The sequence below is a fragment of the Pezoporus flaviventris genome, unplaced genomic scaffold (genome assembly GCF_033815535.1).
Source record: "Pezoporus flaviventris isolate CSIRO_AGI_PZ_B2104156 unplaced genomic scaffold, CSIRO_AGI_Pfla_v1 ptg000012l, whole genome shotgun sequence".
In the NCBI taxonomy this organism is placed as follows: domain Eukaryota; kingdom Metazoa; phylum Chordata; class Aves; order Psittaciformes; family Psittacidae; genus Pezoporus; species Pezoporus flaviventris.
The window spans coordinates 506,044-518,192 of NW_026892560.1; the positions used below are offsets into that span (position 1 = coordinate 506,044).

A 12,149-nucleotide genomic window follows, 5' to 3' on the forward strand; every position below is an offset into this window, starting at 1 on the left:
TCCTTAGGGACGGATCTGTCAGGAGCCAGTAGTGGCACTTGGGGACATGGGATCTGGTCTGACACCCACCCTGCACTGGGTAAGCCAGGAGCCAGGGGACAGCCTCAGGCAGGAGTTCAGGGGCTCACAAAGCCCTTCTCCTGGGAAGGGAGGGTTTCTCCTGGAGACCTCAGTTACCTTTTGCTTATTCCTAACTGGGTCACCAGAGGGAAAACTGGAGCAGCAGAGGTCCAGAGGATGGGATGGAGGAGCACTGTCAAACCCAGCCCTTCTTAACCAGATCAAACATGCAGTGAGAAGCTCAAGGCTTGAAGGCAAAGAGTGAATGAAACCACAGAGGCTGTAGCCCAGGGGGAGGGAAAAGCTTTGACTGTGCTCTATGTTCCCAGCTACCTTTGTGAGCTCTATCCACTGATGTACAGGGGTTCCAGCCCCCTCAAGATGTGTGTGTTCACTGTGCCAATGCATCAAGCGAGATAGAATTAAGGGGCTGGGAACCCAACCTTCAATTACTTGTGTGTCATGTAGCATTTTGCCAGGATGGGGACATCCTGCTCAAGATGAGCTGCAGGAATCACCTCCTGAACATGGGGAGGTGCTGAGCCACCTGGGAGATGGACACCAAGGAAGAATGTGGCTATGTCTGAGCAGCTGCCCTTCAGAAACTAATTCCAGGTAATGTGTGGGGATTCATTGGGGTTGGCATCCCTGCTCTTCCCAAAGCATCACAGGCTCCTGGGAAGCAGGGCTGCAAACTGTCCCCTTGTGTGAATGGGGTAGATCCCTTCAAAGGAAGGGAACCAGCTGCTGAATCACAGCACATCCCTGCAATGCTGGGGCTGCCTTTCATAGAATCCCAGGCTGGTTTGGGACCACAAAGCTCCTCCAGCTCCAACTCCTACCCCAGGCAGGGACCCCTTCCACTGGAGCAGCTTGCTCCAACCCCCTGTGTCCAGCCTGGCCTTGAACACTGCCAGGGATGGGGCAGGCTCATTTCCAGGGCTTTCCATTAAAAAAGCCCCAAAGCTAAACAACATCAGCTGTGATCTGAGCTTCACCTGCACAAAATAAGGCCATGGATAGGGAAGAAGTCTGCCTAGGTCATGTTCTTTGGAGGAAAGGGCCCGAAGGTTGCAAGTGTAATACCATGGCAGAGGATGTCAGAAGTCAGAGAGGGGAAAGGCAGAGGAACCAGTTTGCTGAAGCAGCGCTCAGACCGACACAAGCTCATCCCCCCTCGTGTCCCCAACAAGGGGTATTTAATCACAGCCCTTGCAGAGAGCTGCTCTGCAGGACACAGGCATTTGTGCTCCGGTGGGACATGAGGGACATCGAAACCAGCACACGTTCTCCTGCTGGACAACGGGATCTTGTCAAGGGCCGTGGGAGCAGGAAACGCACTTTTCCACTGCCATCAATCCCTGGGGTACAGGACAAGGGAGTGGGGTGTGCACGAGGGTGCATACACTTCCATGGCCTCTTTGCAAGGCTGAGTAGAGCCGAATTCAGTGCTGACCTGAACGGAAGCTATTCTGTGAGCACTAAATTGGCAGGTTTGCTGTTTGCTCAGTGCTGGGGTGTTGCCTGCTTGAGGGTGGGATCAAAGTGGTGCACGGCCTCAAACACACCCCTTTCATCTCCAGATTCCTTTGAAGGCACACCGACAGAGCTGCGGGCTCAGGAGGGATTTAACAGTTCCTGCAGAGATTGGATTCGTGCCCTGCTCTTTCCAAAGACAAACGATGGCACAGAGCTGTCAGGCTGTTCCCAACACACAGGGCTGCACATTTGTCAGCGTTTTGTCTATGCTGCAACAGAGCTCGTGCAGGGGGAGGGGGGTCTTTCCATTTCCAGCTGGAAACCAGGCACTGGAAGGGAAGTTTTGCTGCTATTGAGCACTTCTCCTGCCTTTTACTCATGAAGACATTGAGGTATTTCTCTGTGCACGCTCTGCTTCAGCAAACACTGGGAGCTGTGGACAAGGGATGGTCCCTTCCCATGCACCCCGGGCTAGAAGCAGCCGCTCTGCCTTGCAGCAGCACCACGTCCCAGGGGATCACCCATTGTATGCTTCAGCCAAGTCAGCGTTTGCTCACCCGCTGCCACCGCTCTGAGCCAGCTGATAACAGGGGACGTGCCCTGCTCTCTGCTTCTGGAACCAACCCGCTACCCCAGCCCAGGCCGAAGCTGATGCTCGGGGTGAAAAGTGGCCACACCGTGCCCTCCCCAGAGCAAAGCTCTTCCGGGGAGCCAAGGTGCCCGTATGTCCAAGCCACAGGAGGGTTATAAATGGCTTTGGCAGCGTACGATGGCTTTGAAAGCAGCCAAGCCTGATGCCTCCTGATTGCAAAGTGAAGGCACAGAAGGAGAGGCCTCTTTCTACTGCACCTACAACTGTCACAAAAGGGGAAACGGAGAGAGAGGGCCTCGTGCTTCGATGAACTGACGCCATCTCGTCCTGTCATGCCCCTCTCACGGGCAGTGCATACACACACAGCTGGGGGGGCTGGAGGACGTCTCGATCCAGCCCGGCTCTGTTTTCCCACACTCTTCTCCCATCTCCTGCCTTCTTGGAGGCAGCAGGGTTGGGAAAGCGAGAAAGGCAGCAGGAGGAGGCAGGGGAGAGGGGAGAGGAGCGAGGCCCGTCGCTAATGCTCCTCTGCGTAAGCAAACGCATCCGCTCTCTTTAAGGGATATCCTCTGGCTTGACAGCTCCTGCTGCGAGCTCCGCCAGGACAGGCACCATCCAGCTCGGCCGCGGCTCGCGTTTGACACCGACCCCGGCCTCCCACCGCGTCCCGCGGCCCCGCCATGGGCACACAGCGCTCAGCACCGCAAATCCCCCCCCAACCCCGAGCACCCGGAGCCGGCCGGCAACCAGCGAGGAGGGGAACAACAAAGGCGCAGGCAGGGGCAGCCCCCCCCCCCCCCGAGGGCAGGCACAGCACGTCCCGGTGCGGCGAGGGCCCCCCGCGTCCCTCCCGGGCCCCCAGGGGCAGCACTCACGGCTCGGTGCATGGTGGCCATCGGCGGCGGATTCCAGCGCAGAGCTAGAAGGGGAGAGCCATCAGCCGGCCTTTCTCCGCACTGGTTGCACAGCACACAGGATCATGTTTTGATTACAAAAGCCTGTCTGGGCTGCCAGCCAAGAGCACTGGCTGCCTAATATACCGAGCACAGGCAGGGTCTGGAGTGCCTGTGTCCTCCGCTCCAGCCTCGCTCTCTGTTTAAAAGAAACACTCCCCCTTTTGCCCCCCCCGCTCCTGGCTCCTTTTAACTTCCTGATGCCGCAAGCCCCGGTTCAAAGTGGGAGAAGCTGGGAGGACAATGAGAAAGGGAGCAGGCAAACAGCTTGACTTCACCCGGTGGCCATTCACGGGCTCGGGGTATTTGTTCTGCGTGGCCGGTTGCACGCCTGGCAGGGGATAGGGATAATATCGGGGGTCCTGAATGGCTCCTGGGTGTGAGGATGTGCGTGAGCCTCCCTGGCGAAACACGAGCTGGGATTGCCTTTTTCTGCTTAATCGCAGTATCCATTGGGAATGATTTCCCTGCTTTCCAAACGTGCCTTTCCTGCAGGGAGGGAGCAGAAGCTGTGCTCTGGGTGGGCATTGCCAGCCCGCACCGTGAAGCGTGTGTCAAAGGAGAGAGTCCACCGGTGAGTCCCCATCTGAAAGCTGCCAGGATGACCTCCAGCAAAGCAACGAAGTGGGGCTTTGGGGGAGCAGGCAACGTTCATATAATACATAGAATATAGAATATAGAATATTAGATACATGATACTGTGGCTGCCCCATCCCTGGCTGGACACAGGGGCTTGGAGCAAGCTGCTCTAGTGGAAGGTGTCCCTGCTTGTGGCAGGGGGTTGGAACTGGGTGAGTTTTGAGGTCCCAACCCCAACCACTCTGGGATTCTAGGATTCATCTGCTGCCTCTTGGGTTGCCACACTCAAACCCTCATCTCAGCACCGTGTCCTGGCTGTGCCCCATGTGCCCCCCCTCAATGCAGTCTGGCTGCCCCTTTCTTCAGCTTCTGATGGACCCAAGCAACACACAACCACACAGGGGAATATTGTTGCCCAAGGACTGATGCACACCCAACCTTAATGAGGGCTCTGCTATGTTTGTTATGGGAAAACCGAAGGAGCAGGCCCACTGGTGGTACCTGTCCCCTCTAAGAGCTTTGAGCGGGTCAGCTGCTCACAAAATCCACGATGTTCAACCAAAAACCCAGCATGGTTCAAAGGAAGCCTTCAAAAACCTTTGAAGAGCTCTGGATCTGATCCCTCCCCTGGGCATGGCTCTGGCTATGGGACCTCAGGGCTAAGGCACTAAAGGAGCTGGAAGGGTGGCTTGGTAAAGGAGCTTAGAGGAAAAGACTGACCCATATGAATTAGCAGCTACTCAAGTGATGAAAGGAAATGGAACCCATCCCCCAGGCAGTGCCTATGGGTTCAGGCTTGAGGAAGGACGTGGAAGACCCTGCTGTGGATGGAAAACTGGGAAAACCCTACAGACCTCACAGCCATAGCATGCAAGGTCTCTGCTGTTACCAATGGTGGGGACAACAGCAGTGCCATGAGCAGGTACAAAGAGCCCCAAAATACCTTTGCCTTTGCTCAGTAGAGCTGCAGTTCCCTCCAGGGCAGTGTCAGCTACGCCACTGCCCTCAACACAGAGCAGACATTTCTCAGCTCTCCTTTTCCATGTCTGAGTGGTGTAAATGACAAGCATTTACTTTTGCATCATCATCTGAGGCGAATGACAAGATGAATGCTCCGTGAGCACTGAGGACATGGAAACCCAGGGGCAAAAGGGCCCCGTCAAGGGAACAGCATCTGCAGCTTCAGCACTGGGGCAAAACAGGCTGGTTTGGGGACCTGGTTGTGCTCTTGGGACTCTCCCAGGATGCAGAAAGCAGAACCTGCTGAGATTTATGGGGTTATATGCATGCACATATATTTGTCTATTGCTGGTGTCCTGGCCAGAAAGGATTGCAATAACACCATGGCTGTCCTCAACTTGAGGGCTTGCTCTAAACTCAGTGCCAATCCCAAGATGAGCACTGCCTTCCCACGGGATCTGTGCCTAGCTCAGAGTAAGGACAATCCTCCAGAACCATCACCCTGGCATCAGGGAGCACCAAGACCCAGAGGCGTGCACTTGGGAAGGAGAGGACCATCTCCTCCAAGGATGACAGTCCCCGGTCTCCTGCTCCAGTGAGAAGGGTGTACTGGATGGATGACATCCTGCAGGACCTCAGGACACACTGAGTACCTCACCTTGGTGGCTGAAGCACATCAGTAGTGCTCTCTTGGGCAGTTGGTGGCAACTCTCTCCCAGCATGCAGCAACTTGAGAGAGTCCTTCAGACACTGTCTATTACAAATACAACAGGAAGGACATTAGGAGAACAGCTGAATTACTCACTAAGGAATTTGTCCACCACGTCTGGAGTTAATCCCTTTACTCTTCTAAAATCACTAGAAGGTCTTTAATAGGCTGATGACCTGATTCTGGGCTCTTTACTGTGCTTCGGCTGCTGTGCACTGTCTGGTACCCTCTCTGAAGCCTGCTCAGCACAGAAGCCACGGGGTGCACCCATGTAGGTGCCCCAGGTTGGCTCTGTGGTTTCCTCTTCATGGAAAGGGGATGTATCAGCTCTTGCTAAGTGTTGGCAGCCCCTGAGGAGCAGTCCTGGAGCAGACAGCAGTTTGCCTGCAGGAAAGCCTGGAAGCTGGAGCGATCCAGAGGACATAAGGGGGTTTTGCTGCTCTACAGGGGCTCAGCTGAGCAAACTGAGCACAACCTCCTGCTGCTTGCAGCCCCTGCTCTTCACTCAGGGCAAGGTTTGGTGGAGATTTCCTGAGGCAAAGGCAGGAAATGAGGGCAATGACCTGTCCATTCTGTGCTCGTGACAGTGACACAGCCCCTTTATCTAGCTGGGAGCTGCAAAGCCTCTCCCTTTCAGTTTCAGCACAAAGAACCAGGGCAGCACCCAGCAGCCTGCAGCAAGCATCACCCCATATTTTGACAGCAAGAGTTTGTTTCTTACAAAGAAAGAATCTGAGTCCTCAACAAACTCAAACCTGACTGCCCCAAGAAGCATTCCTGGCATCCCTCCATCAGCCCTTCCACCAGCAAGAACCGCTTTGGCTTTCCAAAGGGAAGGGAAAGGAAGGGAAACCGTCCTTCCTTTCCCTTAGCGCTCTATGAGACTCCTCCACAGCCCCTCAGTTCCATGGTGCCACTTCCCAAGGGCACTTCACCCATCTCCAGCTTGGCTTCTCTCCCTTGCTGCAGGACGCTGTTCCAGCAGCAGATGGCACTCGGGAACCGCTGGGACCCGGCTGCCGGGAAGCCCACTGTAGAACCGGAGGGTGAAGTCTGCCTGGTTTGGGAGGCACACTCTCTGCCGTGTAGCAGGGCTGTAGGAAGGTTCAGAAGCACTCCTGAACACTGCTGTGAGCAGCAGTGAACTCCGAGATGCTGCTGCCTGAGGCTCCAGAGCAGAACCAGCAGCTCCTCTCCAGGCTGTGGGACAGAGGGATGGGAACATGCAGCGTATCCATTCCCATCGGGTCAACCACAGAGCAAAGTTCCCTGCAATGAGCAAACTCCTCTTTGCTCACCCCTGCTCTGATCCTGTCCCCAGCTCCAAGGGTGAAAAGGCGTTTGAGGCGTTTCCTGCAGGAGAGAGGTCAGCAGATTCCCCAGACTGGGAGGAGGGAGCAGCCACAAACCTTACCCAGGCTTTAGGTGGAGACTGACAGGGATCAAAGAGCTGTGAGACAGTCGGGTTGAAATGTATCTATGGACAATTAAAATGAAAACTACCAAAGCTCGTTAAAAGATGTAAGGGCAGCTTGGTCCTGCTTAACATCAGTTGGTACTTCCCATAATGATACCAGCCACAGCACCAGCACAGAAGCTTCTCAGGACATGCAAAGCAGCCCTGTTCCCATCAGAGGACAAGGCTGTTTCCTCTTTTCCCCCTTCCTGCACACCAGAGAACCACAGACGGGTTTGGGTTGGAAGGGACCTTAAAGATCATCCAGTTCCAACCCCTGCCACGGGCATCATCCTTCAGGTTCTTGCCTCAAGTCCTGTGGGTGAGATCTGTGCCTACCCCTGTTTACTGCCACCCTGAATAACTCATGACCTCACCACCTCATGGCATCTTTTGCTCCAGAAAAACTTGTATCTCTGGTGTAAGGCCTCTGAAGTAGAGACTGAGTGAACAGGGAGAGCATCTGCCCCATCTCCAGACAGGCACAGCAGGGCCAAGTGCAGGTTTGCTGACCCCATTAGCCCAGCCTTTGGATGTAGGACACATGAGCCAGCCTTGGGAAGGGAGCCAGGCAGTGGAAAGTGGCTGGGACAGCCGGTCAGGCAGGTTCCTTTCATCCTTTATGGAAACATATTCCTTGGGGAAAGCATGGAGAGCTGCAGCCAGCGACTGCTTCCCCCTGGGTGAAACCTGCCATCAGCAGTGACCAAGGGAGGCTCCCATCCCAGCCCATGCCTTCAGCCCACATCTAGGAGGACATGGGCAGCCCAGCAGCCTCAACTTATAGCTCAGAAGCTGTAAATGAAGATGCCAAGAGCCAGCTGGCTCCTGACACGCTCATGTGCCCTTTTTGAGCTACAAAACCTCCAAATTATTCTACGCATGGCTGCTTTGGGGCTACTCGAGTGGCAGCACATCCCACTCCCACTCTAGTGCAAGAAGAAGGACGCGTCAAATTCAGCCCCATGAGCACCTCCCATCCCAGCCAAGCTCCATTCAAACCTAACAAAGCCTTTCACTCCCCTTTGCCAGCAGAACTCACAAGCAAGCTCCAGACACCAACCTTGGCTCCAGGGTCTAAGCTGGACTGAAGACTCATCATGGGCTCCGTGGGTGTCGCATCACACTGATGCTGCATGGGTTCAGGTTGGGCTCTGCTCACAGCTGGGCTCCTCCTGTGCAGAGCTTGAGGTGTAGAGCTGGTGTGGAGCACAAGGGCAAGGGACAACCTGCAAGAGGAACAGAGGCACCTGAGAAGGGAGGGGATGAAAAGGGGAGTCACGGTGGCAATTAGGTTTAAAGGACCAGTCCAACATTAATGAATACTTGGGTGGAGAGAAAGGGTGGAGGTGGCTGAGGTGCCTGTGGACACTCGCTGTGCTGGGCCTGGTTAGCTCAGTGCTCCACTCAGGAGGCAGGAAGCTCTTGGAATTGCAGATAACCCATGCTCCAGCGGATGGAAATCATGAATTGAGAGCATGAGTTAAAACCCAGCTGGAGACACTGGTCCTGCTCCCAGCTATGGTGAGAATTTCACAGAATCATAGAATAGTCAGGGTTGGAAAGAACCTTAAGATCATCCAATTCCAACCCCCCTGCCATGGCAGGGACACCTCACACTAAACCATGGCACCCAAGGCTTTGTCCAGCCTGGCCTTGAACACTGCCAGGGATGGAGCATCATAGAAAGATAGAATGGTTTGGGTTGGAAGGGACCCCAAAGCTCCTCCAGCTCCAACCCCTGCCACGGGCAGGGACCCCTTCCACTGGAGCAGCTTGCTCCAAGCCCCTGTGTCCAACCTGGCCTTGAGCACTGCCAGGGATGGGGCAGCCACAGCTTCTCTGGGCACCCTGTGCCAGCGCCTCAGCACCCTCCCAGGGAAGAGCTTTTGCCTTATCTCCAACCTGAACTTCCCCTGTTTGTTTGAACCCGTTACCCCTTGTCCTGTCACTCCAGTCCCTAATGAAGAGTCCCTCCCCAGCATCCTTGTAGCCCCCTTCAGACACTGGAAGGCTGCTCTGAGGTCTCCACACAGCTTCTCTTCTCCAGGCTGAACAGCCCCAGCTTGGCCTTATTTCATTCCTTGCACAAGCTCCCAGAGACTCAGCTTGTGATAAAGTAAGATCCCATTTCCTGAGGTCCAAGAAGAGAGCACCCGTGGAGGTTTCCTGCCTGGACACATCCCACCCACTCACAAAATCCCCTGCAGAGCACTTGGAGCCATCACACACTTGTTCATTCCTTCCTTTTCTTTGGGCATCTGTTTGAGGCCCCAGTGGAGCTCCTGGGCGAGGTGGTCCTGCCCTGGGAATGTGGACATGCTGCTGGGCCTCCTGACTGCTCCCTGCGTGTTGCTCAGGGCTGGGGGCACTGTGCAGGACAAAGACATGGGATGAGGGCAGGATAAAATACAGGGTTTACAACTGGCTTTGTAAAAAGGAAGAATTCCATTTCCTTTCCCCCTGGAATACTGGGTTTCCTTCAGTTCCTTCAGAAGGAATTGATTAAATGACACCCTGCTTTTGACCTGGTGTTATTTAAACCTTTTTTATTGAGAAATGCTTGGAGCAAGCAACTGAAGATGCCTTTTTCTGGCAGCATCATCTGCAATATTCTGAGCATTTCTGAAGCTCAGTTTGTAACCAAACAGAGCAGAAACATCTCAACAATTTGGGAGATGGAACCTTCCCCCTCCTGAGCCAAACCAACTGCTTTTCACCACACACACACACACACACACACACACACAGCTCTGATCCTCCTGAAAGGGGCCATTTCAGCCAGTTTCCTCTCCAAGACCTCAACTGGGCCATCCCTGGATGACACTGACTCGCTGGCACTGATGCCATTGGGACGGAAGAGCTTGGGTCCTGCTGAATAGGGACAGGACAAGAGGAAACGGCCTCAAGCTGCCCCAGGGCAGGTTTAGATGGAGCTGAGGAACAATTCCTGCCCCAGAGGGTGCTCAGGCATTGGAACAGGCTGCCCAGGGCAGGGCTGCAGGCACTGGCCCTGCAATTGTTCCCATACCATGGAGACAAGGCCTCCATGCCATGGGGCAGGGATGGCCTTGGCAATGCTGGGCAATGGTTGGACTGGATGAGCTTGAAGGGCTTTTCCAGCCTGGTTGGTTCCATGGTTCTGCAAATCCCATGGGATGAAGATGTGTCTGGACAGGCAGAATCAGCAGCTTATGGCCAGCTCTGCCCACTCCAGTTTTCCTCCCATCACAGGGGACTGTGCAGGAGCCAGACCAGATGTGGTCTGGTGGGATCCAGCTGTAAAGATGTTTATATGTGGCGTGAGTAGGGTGAGGGCTGTTGTTATGAAGCAAAAAGGGCAAATTCATAGCTGGGTACAGGCTGAGGGATTAATCTGTGGTTCATTCTCTGGTTGTGATAGCCCTGGGCATGGATTGGGTCTGGCTGGCATCAGCCCGTGTTGTATCAGTGAAGGCTCAGAGGGATGAGGAAATTGCTTGTACCAACAGCACTAAGTAGCTTATGGGAGGCAAGTTCAGAGCAGCTCAGCTCTGATCAGCAATTAAAACAAGGAGCAGGGATGGGGCTGACAGCTCAGCCCCCAAGGGTGGGATGTCTCCATCTTTTGCTGGGATCTGCCAGCCCTGTGTGGGCAGGAGGAGTTTCTCCTGGCAGAGGGAAGACCTTGTCAGTGCTACCTGCAACAGCCAGGGTTGGGGCTGTGGTTCAGTGTTCTTCTGTCCTTCCCCATACCTGGTCCTATTCCCAGCTGTGGCTCTGATCATGACCTTCACAACAATCCAGAACCCACCAGAGCCACCAAGCTGCCTTAGGGAAACCACCCCTGCTAGTTCTAGCTTTTCCCAATGAGCTTTTATGCTTGCATTTTAAACTCATCCTTGGCAAGGCTGTAACATTCCTGTGCTGAAGGTGTTGGCGCAAAGCTTAGGTTCACCAAGATGAAGAATGACACATGAAGGCTGTTAATAAAAAGCTCTCCCCACGTTAAAACCTCCCAGTTAACACCAGTGGTCATTCACATGGCTTTGTTTTCCTCGGTGTGGACAGACTCCTGCAGGCTGGGACTTTCTCTTATCCTTAAGCCTGTTAATAGCACCTTAATGCACCCAAATGAGGACGAGGAGAGCAGGAACCCCTTAAATAAGCCTTGCCACAACAGCAGGAGGAGCACAGTCCTCTCCTCACAGGGCTGGAGCAAGAGGGCAGGGAGTGACCTCCTCCCCAGAGCAACCTTCCCCACTGAGAACTGAGGCTGGTGAGGCTGCAGGCCTCCTGGTAGCTGTCTCCTCTGTTACCCAGGGTGATAACACCAGGGTTGGGGCAGCCTGCAGAGCCACCAGCCAGAAACACTGGTGGCACCTGGCACCTCCTGCGAGCGCTGCTAGTGAAGGGGGTGAGCTCAGGGCTGCAGGACCCCGGCTGAGGGGGAGATGCTGGAGCTGCAGCGGGAGCATCACACACAGTGTGTGCAGTATGGGGTGGCAACCTGAATGCACTCTGCTGTCTGTGGCACAGGAGGGCTCTATGTAAAGCACAGAATTACACAATCCCAGCCTGGTTTGGGTTGGAAGGGACCTTAAAGCTCCTCCAGCCCCAACCCCTGCCACGGGCAGGGACCCCTTCCACTGGAGCAGCTTGCTCCAAGCCCCTGTGTCCAACCTGGCCTTGAACACTGCCAGGGATGGGGCAGCCACAGCTTCTCTGGGCACCCTGTGCCAGCGCCTCAGCACCCTCCCAGGGGAGAGCTTCTGCCTAAGAGCTCATCTCAGTCTCCCCTCAGGCAGGTTCAAGCCATTCCCCTTGTCCCATCACTGTCATCAGCTGGTGCTTTTGCCAGCAGTGGTGCTCTGCTCATTGCGAAGGTGAGGTACATTAACCCACAAGGAGCCTGTTCTGCTCTAACCAGACTGCTCAGGTCCATCACCCAGACTGTTTAAAGCTTGCTAAAGCAGGGACAGAAGTCCCCAAGGGCAGCTCTACCCCCACCTACAACACTTGAGGGAGTTGGGGGAGTTTTAATAGGACTTTTTTCCCCACTGGGGAAATGTCAGTTCAGGAAGATTTTTCCCACATGACAAGCCCTGTGCCAGCAAATCTGGTTCAAAGAACAACTGTAGTCGGAAATCTTGGCGCTGTGGCTCTTCTTGTGCTGCCAAGCCAGTGCCCAGACCCACAGAGAGCAGGAATGGGCTCATCTCCCACTGCCTGTTCCTCAGCATCACTCAAAATCCCCTCTGTGCAAAGCTGTGCCACTGTACAGCTGAGTCCCACGGTCTGGCCAGCACATGGTGCCTCCTGCTGCCCTCCTACAATCACAGAATAGAATCATAGAATAGTTAGGGTTGGAAAGGACCTTAA

The 12,149-nt window shown here is 54.7% G+C and overlaps 1 protein-coding gene and 1 long non-coding RNA gene across 3 annotated transcripts in view; both read right to left on the reverse strand.

Moving 5' to 3' along the window:
- CCDC9B (coiled-coil domain containing 9B) overlaps window positions 1-3,232 on the reverse strand; it is a 45,763-nt gene extending 42,531 nt beyond the window's left edge. Inside the window, exon 1 of one of the 2 annotated variants that reach the window (XM_061451001.1) lies at window positions 3,007-3,232. In XM_061451001.1, the coding sequence (XP_061306985.1) occupies window positions 3,007-3,027 (21 nt within the window). In that variant the 5' untranslated portion in view covers window positions 3,028-3,232. The remainder of the gene's footprint in view (window positions 1-3,006) is intronic. The other variant, XM_061451000.1, reaches the window with a different exon arrangement.
- Window positions 3,233-7,857: 4,625 nt separating this feature from the next.
- Window positions 7,858-12,149, reverse strand: part of LOC133268129 (uncharacterized) — a 28,116-nt gene continuing 23,824 nt past the window's right edge. Inside the window, exon 3 of the long non-coding RNA XR_009742951.1 lies at window positions 7,858-8,017. This is a non-coding gene — a long non-coding RNA (uncharacterized LOC133268129). The remainder of the gene's footprint in view (window positions 8,018-12,149) is intronic.